Raw genomic sequence first — 13,804 nt, forward strand, 5'->3', positions numbered from 1 at the left:
ATGTAAAAGGTCTAAGACATACAAAATAACCAAACAGTACCAAGAGATTATAAACTAATAATAAATTGTTTAATCGTTTGTCTCACAATGAAGTCACTTGAGATGTAGATCGCGACGCTTGGACTGCTTACTCCCAGTCTTCATCGGGTAATAGAGTCGACTGCTTACGCGTTATGATTTGTATTACGGCGATCTAATGCGATTGGCGGATTTCGATCTCCATTGTTCAGGTGAGTTCTGGATTTCAGAGAGGTCTGACTCCAAGTTGCATTGTTCCCTAGGCGGTTTGCCGTCGTTCCGGTCTCCTGTTGTGTTTCCTAATTGTTGGTATCCATGCTTCAGGAATTTCGGTTCCGCTATCCCTGTTGATGTTACTGAGGGGAATAACTTTCGCCGAGTTATCTGTTATCTTATGAAAATGTATAACTGGTGTCAATACCATACAGTACAATACTGTAAGAGATTATTCAGCGTTAATTGATTTCCGGTTGATTTTTTGCGGTAAGTGACAGATGATTGAACAAAACGAGAGAGACCAGAGCGCGAGACGAGAACGGTGATAGAGAAAGGGAGATCAAGTTCATTTTATGAATAAAACGTGAAGTTTCGGAACATAGAAGATTCTTTAGTCTCATTTCCGACAATATTTTATTTATCCACGCTAGATCTACGAGTGACAAAAACTCGTTAAAACATGTGCGTGAAACGAAAAACGTTAAAAGAAAAGGAAATAATTTGAAGTTACCATTCTTAAATCTATCTTAAAACTTGCTTCTTTGAAAGACATTTAAAAGTAGAAATATCCTTAGCGTTTCTAACATACGTAGGTAACGAATCCCAAAGTTTTGCTGCCTAAAATGAGAATGACTTGTGGCGCCATTCCAGATTGAAATTGGATAACGTGAAAAGTGTCCCCGATCCTCTTAAACCATAATTGCAGATTTTAATCTTAAAAAATTCTTCTATATACCTTGGGGCTTCTTTATGAATACATTTATATACCAAAACTAAAGCCTGGAATTTCGTTCTTTCTTCTAGCATGCTTACACCAGCCATATCCAATAACTGATTGTTTCGTATACTTTCCATACGCTAAAATAGATCTAAGAATATGCAGTGATGAATAAGTTTATGCCGCAAAAATCTGTACGCATGTTATCGCGTGACCCAGTTTGGATGTCCCCATTAGTCAAGTGTATGCTGAGGACTAAGTCCCATATATCTTTAAAGAATAAGGAACGCCTGTCTTTATTTAATAAGCGCATTTCTGAGCTGATAACCGAGAACAGAAGAAAACTGGCTGCCATTGGTAGCGGTGAGTGGTGGAAGGGCGTGGACGCCCTATCGCAGCGTCGCAGGTCATCGTTGATAAATTTGGACAAGAACTCTCTAGTTCGTCTGAACGACTACTTCGCCAACCTGTGCTATGATGACACTTACGTTAGACCTAGTGATATGGATATCCCGGACAGTGTAAAGCCCCCGAAAATATCTGAGCGGTGTGTCTGGAATACCTTAGTTCATGTAAAGAAAACCGCAACGGGACCAGACGACCTCCCGTACTGGATCTGGAAAGACTGTGCTGAGCTACTCACACCAATCGTCACTCACGTTTGGAATCTGTCGCTGTCTACTCATACATGGCCAGACTCCTGGAAAAGGGCAAATGTTAATCCTCTCCCCAAAGTGAACATGCCTATAGAGGACTCAGACTACCGTGGTATTAATGTTACTCCCGTTATTGCCCGGTTGTTTGAGAAGGTCGTGTATCGTACACAAGCACAGTCAGTCATTGAGAGCAACCTGAGCCACACCCAATTTGCATATAGACAGGCGGGTAGTTGCACAAATGCCTTGCTCGCTATCCAGCACCAGAAATACAAGTATTTAGATAGTAGTGACTATGGCGCAGTGCGAATTTTTACCATGGACTTCAGTAAGGCTTTCGATTTTGTGAACCATGCTATTTTGTCTGCCAAACTGAAACAGCTACCTCTAAATCCGTACATTATCAATTGGTATCATAGTTTCCTCTATGCAAGACAACAACGTGTTGTTAGTTATAATTTTTTGGGACAGTGGAAACTTGTCAATAGAGGAACCACACAAGGTAGTGTAAGCGGACCGTATCTTTTTAATATATTTTTGAACGATTTGGAGATTTTTTTTAATGGTTGCCCTGTGCTTTTTAAATATGCCGATGATTCCACTATTCTTTCGCCTATCACTAGGAATAGTGACCCGTCTGCCGACTTAGTAGGACAGTTCTTAACATGGTGTAAAGACAATAGAATGGTCTGCAACCCTCGCAAATGTAAAGAGCTGGTTGTTAGAAAGAAAAATCATAATGTACTCTACTCTCCAATTAATGATATTCCCCAATGTAATAGCCTCGTTCTACTAGGAGTAACTTTACAGAGTGATGGAAAATTTGATGAGCATGTAAGAACTAAGCTTGTCAAAGCAAACAAGTGTTTACAAGTCCTACGAACATTGAGAAAGGAACATTACTCTCAGGCAGAGATTGATCATCTTTTTATATCGATTGTTTTGGCTAATTTTAGCTATGCACTTTCAGTCTATGGGGCATCTGAGTCCGATCTTACGGTTGTACAAAATTTTTTAGACCGATGTCATAAACGCGGTTTTATCTCATTTCCAGTCTTTATCAAGAACCTTTTAAACAAACAAGACAGAAACATTTTGAAGAAACTAAAATCAACGGATTGCCACCCCCTGAAAGATATCATTCCTGTCCAAAAGACATATCTACACAATCTCAGGAAAAAAGGCTGCGCGCGCCCGAAAATTAATACACAGCGCTTTATGAACACATTTGTAAATAGGTTGATATTTAAGCTCCATTTATTGTGATGATATACTTTTTAATTCATAATATGTATGTAGATTTCTGTAGTTTTTCAATTCATTGTAACATAAGATATGTAGTTTTATCTTATGATGGAATAAAGAAAGAAAAGAAAAATATATATAATTATTGTTTTTTTTTAATGTTTTAAATTGACATCTTCCAACTCAAAGTAATATTTAAGTGAGACAAAATATATGCGATGTCTGGTTTCCTTCTCAAATTTTGTCATAGTTTTGATGATTGGTGACAGGATTTCGTGGTACGATACTTGTGTTTAACAAATCGGACTCCCGCTTGACGGTAGTCCGATTTTGTTAATCACTCGAACGATTACTGACCGAATTGGACTCCACTCGGATCTATTACCATTATTAATCATAACCATTACAATTCCTCAAATGTGATTGGTGAATTAAATTCTTTATTTTCACTAATCATCCTCGATTGTGATTGGTTTTAAAACTTATTTTTCCATTAATTCCACTGGCCAAGTTGTTATCGGACAGTTTATTAGCTGACAGTTCAGTAAGCCAATCACATTCGAAGTTGTAGTTTAAATCAACCAATCGCATTCAAAGTTGTAGTTTAAATCAATCTTTTAATACAAAGTTTCCCTTTCTTTCATAATTCGACTAATTCTACAATTCTTACTAATTTTCATTATTTGACTCCACTCGGTCGTATTACCAATACAAGACGCCTAAAGGCGTCACCGTGGGATGCGTTGGCTACTGTGCACATAGGCGGCCCAAGCTCACGTCTCGAGAAAAAGCCAACGATGAATTCATGAACGCGTCACGCGTTGTGTGACTCGGTGCTAAGTTACGGGAGGAACCGTTCAAAATTTGAACACGTTATAAGGCATAGTATGGGGAACGAAATATGGTCGATTTATAACGATAAATATTTCGAAATCTGAATATTTTACACGTAAAATCAATAAAAACTTACTCAACAACGGTTCCTCCCGTAACTTAACACCGAGTCACACAACGCGTGACGCGTTCATGAATTCATCGTTGGCTTTTTCTCGAGACGTGAGCTTGGGCCGCCTGTGCTGTGCATAGCATTGAAAGGAACTGTGCAGCTATTGTAAACTACTATGATAAGTCAGTTTGATCAGCCGAAGAAATCGCTGTAGAAAATCTTAGTGTTGAAAAAAACCGTGACTGTTTTTGTAGCTGAAAATAGTGGAGAGTGGCAGCTCAAAAACCTTTGGACTTTCTGAAACAAACTGTAACACCACCTACTGATCTCTATCAAATTTCCGTTTGCAAAATTCGTCAAATGTAGCCGCTGAAATCAAAATCTTACTTCGCCTGCACGAACCAAATTCCACTATTTTCAAATTCTGTCACTTATCGCCTCACGATGGCTCAATATACATTTGCATTCTAATGCAATGATCTTTGTTTACACAGTGTTCTCTAGCTTTTTTCTGCCTCGGAACGAAAATACCTCAGAACGCACTTAATGTTACCGCTGTTTTTTTCTTTTGACTGGATGAAATATAAGATACGCAGAAGTGAATTTCACAGGTTTTCTTTTGTCAGAAAAGCACACGATTAATATCTTCCGCCTCTAATCAATCCAGCTGCCAATGTTTATCCTAGGTAAAAAATTGATAAAGATTTTACGTATTCCTATTTGGCTGGCTTTGAAATTTGTCCACGCACCGAAAAAGAAACAGAGGCCGGATTTTTACCGTGATATGCCACAGGCACCTCATGCAATAAATTGTCGTCGGAATAATCATTCAATAATCATCAATTATGCCGCGCCTTGTGATTGGCGGTATCTAAGTATGCCGATTTAAATAACCCATGTGATCAATATGCTTTCTGACCAGAGAACTCGACACAACTTCTCCGGATAAGGGCCGGCGGAAAGGTACATGTACATGGGATGTAAACACAGTTTTAGCCAAAATGTCGCTGATTGTTCACGACACGATATCGCTAACAACTTCAAGCGGAGTAAGCAGTATTCAGTTGTGTATCGGAGACATCACGAAGCTGTCGAAGGAAGAACAAGTCAATGTTTTGGTTGTTTCTGCGTTCCCAGGTGAGGTGCGATGTAAACAGAGAAGGTCAACAAGACCACTAGAAGAGTTTTAGGCGATTTCGAGCTCCAAATGCTCGATGTCAGTACATATGCTCTGTAAGTTGATAATGTGATAACGAGTCGATGAAGACCTTTAAATGAGAGATGTTTAATGCAAAGGAGATGTTTAAGATGTTTGTCACGTCGCCCACATATCAAATATCCAGATAAGCTTTTATAAAAAACAGCTTAGATTCTTTCGTGGAAAAAAAAACATCACATATTTACCAGCTCTAATCGCTTCAGTAACGCCACTGTGGTTTTTGAATCTTGAAGATTATTTTGAAGACTTAAGATGTACAAAATTAATATTGTTTTAATGAGCAAGCAGTTATTTGATAACGCTCGATACAAAGCAAAGTAGAATTTTAGTTTAGGATGGCAGAATTCAAAAGTTTTAGAATTATAGAGTAATATAGAAATATAGAGCTATGATTATAGAAGTAAAGAACTATAGAATCATTACAACATCAAACATTTTTAACTCATGAGTGAGCAAGATAGAACTTCTCCTTACAATACAATCAATACAATCACCAGCACACAAGTGATAAAAATTTTAAAAAAGGTAATTTTGGGGATTAGTTGTTGATCCAATACCAAACTTGCCTAACTAACGTCTAAAGAACTACATGACAGACAGCAAGGAGAATTATGAATTAAAGGAGATCTGTGGGTTGAAATTCCTGTAAGTTGTACAAGTGTTCAAACTGAGCTAGGGCTGGATATGTAGCCAGTGCTTCAATAGATTCATTGTAAATTCACTGTTCAAACAGCATTTGGAAGCTGAATGGTCTGCCTGTGGTTATTTGAGACAAGGGAAGGAGCTACTACTTGTCTCTTAAATGTTTCAAGTAACCACTGGGGGGAGGGGTAGGGGTCAATGGGGGATGTTGAATCTTCAAATTGATTGGGGCATAATGCCCAGTCCCATATCTGGCAAAATGGATTTAATTAACAAGCATCAAAAGTTTTGTCCTCTGTCCATCAATTTGCTTTATTTGAACATACAATCAGCAACATGGAATCTATTTGTCTACCCTTTAACCCCTAAAGTAATTAACATGAAACTTCTTCCTAGAATATCCATACATTATTCCACAAACAGGTACTGAATATTCAAACTTATCAGGTAGAAGCTGCGATCTTGGTCTACCCTTTAACCCCTAAAGCAATTAACATGAAACTTCTTCCTAGAATATCCATACATTATTCCACAAACAGGTACTGAATATTCAAACTTATCAGGTAGAAGCTGCGATCTTGATCTAGCACTGGGTTCTTATGACTAATTTACAAGGGAATGTATAGCAGATAGAAGAGAGAATTAAATAGAACCCACTTTTTCTTACAGGTGACTACTCCCCCACACCTAGTTCTCTAATAGGAGCTCTTTCCATCAATCTTGGCATCAGTGTGCGTAATCTCTCGCAGGACAAGGAAGAAGACCTTCGTAAACAGTATTTCTGTTGGTGGTCCAAACCACTTCATGAACGGCACAGTTTCAGAAGGATCCTCTGTTTTGAGGGGGGATTTGGCAGCCGTGGAAGCTCACCACCGAAAGTAGTGGGGGCTGTGTTTAGATGTCTCATACCAATTCTTAGTGGGAAGGATTCCAAGGGTGGGTCAGTGATAATGCCTCTCCTTGCATCTGGGGATCAGGTATTTTAATTCAGCTTCTTCTGGAGTAGTTTTGATTTGTAGAGGAAAGATTTTTGACCCACAGTGTATCAAGCTAATATTCCAGATTCCTTGTATGAAAGTAGGAAATCGTTACCTGTGATTGTGCTTCCTGCTCTTCTCTCAATCTCTCTTAACTTTAACATCAGTATGCATATTCTCTATACTGTTCTCCATATATTTCTCATCATGGTACTGACAAGGAGTATGTGTTAACAATGAAGTCTAGAAGTATATAGCAGTTGAAGTGTTGCAATCAATATCCAATTGATTAGCCTAACTCTTACACCCTGAGACAAACTATTAACCCTTTAATAAAGGGGTAAGTTTCTAAAGAAACTGTGGAGCTGCGTCGGTGGGAGAGTATAAGAGGTAATTTAGTGTTAACAACTGGGTTGAAAACGTAAATTAGCCACCATAAAAGGGTAAAAAAGCTGACGTTTTGAGCGTTAGCCCTTCATCAGAGCAATAGGGCTAACGCTCAAAATGACAGCTTTTTTACCCTTTACGGTGGCTAATTTACATTTTTAACCCAGTTGTTAACACTTACCTATTAACCCTTTAACTCCCATGAGTGACCAAGACAGAATTTCTCCTTACCATATCAATACAATATCAACCAGATAATGAGAATAAAGAAAAATATCAATTTGGGATAATTAATTGATCCAATGCTAAATTCTCTCAACTAACGTTCTAAGAATTGTATGGTTAACAGTAAGGAGAATTACAAATTTAATCTGGGAGTTAAAAGGTTAAACATTTTTTTTAGTCCCATTTGTTCCCCTTATATTAAACATACACTATAGGGTAGAGAATGTGATCCTCCTTCTCTCCTAATGTCAGGCTGTCTTCTTCGCCTCAAAGGGTGCAAATTGCTCAGATTGAGAATTAAGAAGTAGTTATTAATAATAATTGTGATATTGTTTCGGGATGTACACACAACTAAAACTTACAAGTGTTTTTTCATTATCTTCATAAAGGGCTACTCTAAGGCACTGATGTTAAGACTCATAATGAACTCTGCAATACAATGGATCAAGACTGGCCTAGAATTGAAGACCCTGAAAGTTGTTTTGTTTTCAAGAAATCCTACAAAGCCTGACAAGTCACATGAGCCACTCTTTGAAAGCTTTCAAAAGCTGAAAGACACTTATGGAGACAAAGAATTAACATCTGTACAGGTTAGTAAAACTTTATGTAAAAGATATTTTTAACAAGAACTATAAATTATGGGTAACTTTCGGTTTATTGCTAAATGATACTCTCATTTTCTTGATATGTTTCCACTCCCTGCTTATCTGCACGGAAGAGACCTTTAACCCTTTAACTACCAAAAGTGATTGCCATATAACTTCTCCTTATAATATTCATATATCATCCAGCAAATAAGGTAATGAGAATACTCCAACTTATCAGGTAGAAGTTGTTATCTTTGTTACTTATGGACATATAAATGTGTAGCAACTGAAGGGGAGAATAAACAAACAGATCTTGGGAGTTAAAGGGTTAAGGAGGTAGGCTGATTTACCCCCGTCTGTCATCCTAGCTGAGTTTTCTTTCCAATTGTACATTAATTCTTAATGAAAATATCTTCAAATGATATTTACTTATCTTGGAGGGGTTATGAGTTACCGCTCACCTCAACACAAACTACAAAATAATTAAGCTAAATTTCCTAAGTGATCAGCAATGCTAAAATTTATTAGTTGTGATATATTTATTATTAATGATTATAACAAAAAGCCATCATCCCCTTCACAGGAGGTAACTTTGGTTCCAAACAACTTGGCTCTTTTGGAACCAACACAAGACTGGATCATTTGTCTTTTTCCTTCAGTATTCATTTCCTTGACTCATTATTTGCAATCATTATGATAACTTGGATCTTCCTTGATGTTCCGTAGGAGATCATCTACGATGTTTATATGTCCCATTGTCCCAAAGACCACCAAACTGCCCTGAACATTGCAAAGTTTTTACGAACTGAGAGAAAAATCAAAGTGTTTCATGATTTCCAAGAGCTAAATGATGATGATTCTTGGCAAGAGGAGATATTTAACATCATGAGCAAGTGTGCTCGTGTCATTGCTCTGTTAAGTCCAGGTTACTTGGAGACAGAGAGTTGTATAGAACAATACAACATGGCCTTGTGTATAAACAGACGATCGCAAGAAACAGTTCTGGCTCCGTTTTACATCACCTCAATGGACTATATGCCAACATATATGAGTCTTATACAGTATGAAGACTGTAGGTATGTTACCGATTACTGCTTATAGTAGGAGTACATAAGCACAGACTTAAAATATCATCCTCTCATTTTAATTTACAACTTTTCTATGTACCCAATCATGCTGAAAAATGCACACTTAAACAGTACTTAAGTTTGCTCTCTTGTCTTTGCACTTTTATTTTAGGCAAAAGGACACAGAAAAGATCAAAGCAGCCAGTCATCATGTGGCAAATTCGTTGAAGAGGCCGCAAGAAGATGTTCTAACTGGTGTGACGGAGACCAAGACCATTGAAACCTTAAATTATGATGTGTTCATTTCATACTCACATCAGAACAAAGCTCACGCGGAGAAAGTGCTACAAACCCTTACGTCTCTTGATCCAGAGTTAAAGATTTTTATTGATACATCTGGTCTGAATACTGGAACATCTTGGCAGCAAAAGCTGTACAACTCACTGGGTAAGAAAGAAACTTTTAATTGAATTTGTAAATAGAATAATTAAGAGGCACTGAAATCGAAGAGGCCGTCAACGAAAAGCTGCTTGGTGTGAAAATAGACAAGCATCTTAATTGGAATAGCCATATAGATTACATGATCACTATAGGGTCTCACTTCCCTTTGTAAATTTAAAAATCAACTATACAAGAAATATATAGATTGGAACTCCAGAGTTGATAATTTTACTATAAGCAGAATTTTTTTAATTAATTCTTAATTTTTAACTGTATTTTTACTTCGTATTTTTGCTATTTGAATTTGAAGTTTTAGTGGACCACAAGGAGAACTACTGGTTCTACCAGTAATTGTGTTATCCAATAAAGTCATTATTATTATTATTATTATTATTATTATTATTATTATTATTATTATTATTATTATTATTATTATTGAGAGAGATAGAAAGTTTTGAGAAAGATGTTTTTCGTCTTGTCTCGAGCGTGGGACAAAGAAAAAATTCTGAGTTCCCTTTTGAAATCGAACCTCAGACCTTCGGATTCCGCGCTCTGATGTTCTACCACTGAACCACAGAGACTCCACGTGAGCGCGGTAAGAGCGCAAATATGACGCTATCGACATTGCTGCTCCTAGCAATATGCAGGACGTGTGTCATATAAACTTCGTAATAGACCTTACTCGCCGTAGAGTCTCTGTGCTTAGTGGTAAAGCATTGGAGCGAGGTGACTACAGCGAGATATGAGGCAATCCTCGACCAATCAGAGCGCGCGCATCTCTTTAATTACCTAAGTTGATATAAGAACTTGAGATACATCTTCAACGTTGTAGTAATACTCGACCGTTACCTTAGTTCTACTTGAACACTTTTTCTCTCTCTTTTATTCCTAGATGCGTCCAGAAGTACCATTGCCCTGTTGTCGCCTGACTACATCAAATCTAGAGTCTGTTATGAGGAATTCTGCCTTTCACACGCTTTGTTTATGGATAAAGATAGTATGATGGATCTGGTGAGTGTGTTGGTGGAACCCGTGGAGAAACTTCCTTTGTGGTGTGAACAGCCCCTCCCTGTAGACTGTACCCCTCCGGAAGTGGACGCGGACCAAGTTCTCTCTTCGGTGTGTACTGACTTGGTCAACAGACTGAAAGGTGAGTGAATTTACAATTGCTGTCGAAATTTTTTTAATTGTAGCAGGAAATGTACGCTTCATGGAAGAGAAAGTCTTCCATTTTGCTACTGTTTCAGTAGCTTGTGTAGAGGGTGCCAGATCTACACCGCCCCAAGCAAGGATTGACTCATTATCAGTATTGCTCTCTTCTCTCCCTTTTGTGTGCGTCTTTCTTGCCTTCTTCCGAGCGCCTGGTATGTAGACCATCGTTCGAGGTTAAAGGACCTCTATGCTTAAGCTTTTCCTCATTAGCGTCGAAGTAACTGATAATTAGGTCTATCTATTAACTTACCTTCTACCTTTTTCAATAATTTTATGTTCATTGTCATGATTAACCCTGTACTCGAGCCAATGGGCCCATTCACCCCAAGCTTATTTCGGTTTTCATGGCATGAAGTGACTAGGAGTATTACTGTTGCCCGCGGGCCCCCCCCCCCCTCCCCTCATAGGATGCCAGTCCCTCTCAAGGTTCCCCCAGCATTATTTCATCAGGCTTCCCTGACAACTTGCCAGTACTCATTTAAACTCGCGAGGGGAGAGAGGCACTGTGATAGTGAGGTGTTTTGCCCAAGTAAACAACACAATGACCCGGCCAGGTGTGGAACCCAGACCTCTCGAACAGGAGTCCAGCGCACTGAGCATTAGGTCACTAAACATCTGTGGGTTTGGTGTTTGTAAACAGAGTTTTAGCTTATATTTCCTGTTTTCCATTTCGCAAACCTTGTTTCCATGCAGCTTGGTAACCGCTTTATTTTCATAGGTGCCAATAACGCCCAACGGGTGCAAGACCTGAAGAAAGAAAGTCTCACGCTGGAATCGTCCATGGAGCACCACAGGAAATCAGTGTTTGTGCTTCGTTCAGGTGTCCTTAGTAAGCCTGTAAATCTCACGACCTCCAACGACGAGGATTCCTTAAGGGCGAGTCATACCAGTGATGCAGCCACGTCTGTCGATGGACAGCAGGCTGGTGTAGATCCGTCAACGCACAACACATCAACAGAAGTGACATCATCAAGTTCTACATCATCACAATTGAAATCTTCGAGTTCAGCTACTTGTGATGTGGCACTGAGTTTCGCATCAGGAGATTCAAAATCAGCGATGGTATTGAAGCAGTTACTTCTCGAGAAAATTCCCTCGTTAAAAATTAGTGAACCTAAAGCAGAAGACTTCTCAAGAGTGCAGTCTTTGGACGTGGCCCGCGTGATTGTGCCGCTCTTGTCGTCGGCTTTCTTGACATCGAACGAACTTGTTCAAGAACTTAATATTGCCATTTGTCGAAACCGTGGTTCCTCGCGACGAGTGCTGTTCCCTGTCCCAGTAGGTGTAGTTCCTCCGAAGCCCTCTTACGTCCATCTCATCCCAAGTGAATTTTCATGCAACGATTACAGATGGGCGTGCAAAGTTTTAGATCAGGCCTTGCAAAATGAGGTCCATAGGCTGGCACACGGAAACGACATAGATGTAGATCTCGCGTTTTGTCTGAGGTGCGCCGCCTTTTCAATTTCTGAGAGGCTCTTAGGAGATGAGAGCAAGGACTTGGATCTTGATAATCGAGTTTTATTGAATGTTCACGAGGTGGAGGAAAAATGGAGGCGGGTACAGATGGCACTTCAACGAGAGGACGGTTTAGCGGTGTCGTGGAAAGCAGCTTTTGGAATTAAGATAGAGACCAATATGGACGATTTAAAACCAGCCGGAAATACTGAAGAACTTGAAGTGAAGCCAGAAGTTAACACTGACGATACCATGGCTGAAGAAATTGAATCAAATGGAGTAGAACTTCATCGAAATGACATCAGCAACGAAAGTGAAAATACTTGTGATCAGCCTGGCCCTAGTGAACACGGAGTGGAGGCTGGAAGCAACGAGCCAGTGTCTCCAAAAGAGCACAAGAATGTCCATTTTAATGTGGATGGAGGTGAAGTGGACGGTTCAAATAGCTCCACACAAGCAGAATCCAAAGCTTGTTTACTTATCTAAACAGCGGTACTATTCCTTCTAGGAAGCACCTGTCGTGCCAGTATACTTAATATATGACACTGTATTTATTCAATCGAGCGTTCTGCGCGCCTGTTACACGTTAGGGCCTTGCGAGTGGGCGCTTATTCGAAGTTGGCGTTTTTTTCGAGTTTGTGCGCTTATTCACACTTCACCATTTTCAGCAAGTAGTAAGTTTATTTTGTTACCAAAAGATGAATGGTGACTTAACGTGAAGAAGTCTCACAAACAGGGAATTTAGAGCTCGTACGCCAGTAAAGAAGTAATAATATACAATCCTCTTCTGCACTTAATTTTGTTTCCTATTCGTGTCATTCCCTATTCGTGTCGTGCCGTTACATTACGTTACATTACATTACGTTACGTTTCCCTAAGGATTACCCAGTTTACACCTCAGGGCCTTCAATGAGAAACATCTAGAGCATAAATAACCTGTCTATAAACTTGACTTTATAACAAATACTTGAAAAGTTATGTAAGACTAGTGCGTTGATCGATTCGAAGCTTCAACACCTATCCCTTGGGCATTTGAACTTTTGTGTTGAGATGTCCCACCCAAGGGCCAGATTCGAACGTCATTTCTTTTGTAAAAGGCAAGATTAGCGACCGTGACTTTCTTGTATGCCCTTTCTTCCGAGCCATCTGATCGCTAGAGTGAAAAATTTTACCTTTAAACACTTCACAGTAGAGATAAACACGTTTATCCGCAGGAAAGATTTGGAAGTTCTGACTCAAAATCCCCACCGAGGCAAGGTTGGAATTTTTAAATGAAGCGAGCACCTATCAGATGAAAAGTTTGTACGTTTTAAACAACTGGTCTTTGGCTAATGTGCTGACTTTGGCGTTGCAGCACAAACGTTTGACACAAGCGGGCAGACGAGACGTCTACAAGGGATCTGGCATTCATTAGTGCTCAATTCCAGACGGTGGCTTGAGCGCCTTAAGGCCTTAAACTTATTCGCAGACAAAGAAGCGCCCTTACTGAATCTAGCACCAATAACGAGAGGCTCCGCGCAGGTTAAAATACAACTAAATCTCGATGCCCTGTTGCTAAAAAGAAGCTTATTATCATTCCTTTTACCTTCAAAGGGAATTGCTTATTTACAATAGCAGTTTAATACAAAAGAAGAACGAATAAAGTAGAAACGCAAGTGCTCTCAAAAATGTGCACTTGATCCTTGATTACTTCCGAAATAGGCCAAAACCTCTGAATGATCAAATCATGCTTACGAAGGAAGTGCAAAGTATTGTTCGAATATTCATCTCAAAACTGTTTAACATTTCAAAGT

The 13,804-nt window shown here is 39.2% G+C and overlaps 1 protein-coding gene across 1 annotated transcript; it reads left to right on the top strand.

The window, feature by feature from the left end:
- Positions 1–4,673: 4,673 nt before the first annotated feature.
- Positions 4,674–12,808, top strand: LOC113681070 (uncharacterized). Its single transcript, XM_089191992.1, has 7 exons — positions 4,674–4,936; positions 6,330–6,637; positions 7,639–7,839; positions 8,563–8,912; positions 9,076–9,350; positions 10,237–10,494; positions 11,275–12,808. The coding sequence occupies exons 1-7, from the start codon at positions 4,801–4,803 to the stop codon at positions 12,495–12,497; spliced, it is 2,751 nt and encodes a 916-aa protein (XP_089048118.1). The 5' UTR covers positions 4,674–4,800; the 3' UTR covers positions 12,498–12,808.
- The last annotated feature ends 996 nt before the right edge of the window (positions 12,809–13,804 follow it).

This window comes from Pocillopora damicornis, chromosome 13 (assembly GCF_964200805.1).
Source record: "Pocillopora damicornis chromosome 13, jaPocDami1.2, whole genome shotgun sequence".
NCBI lineage: Eukaryota > Metazoa > Cnidaria > Anthozoa > Scleractinia > Pocilloporidae > Pocillopora > Pocillopora damicornis.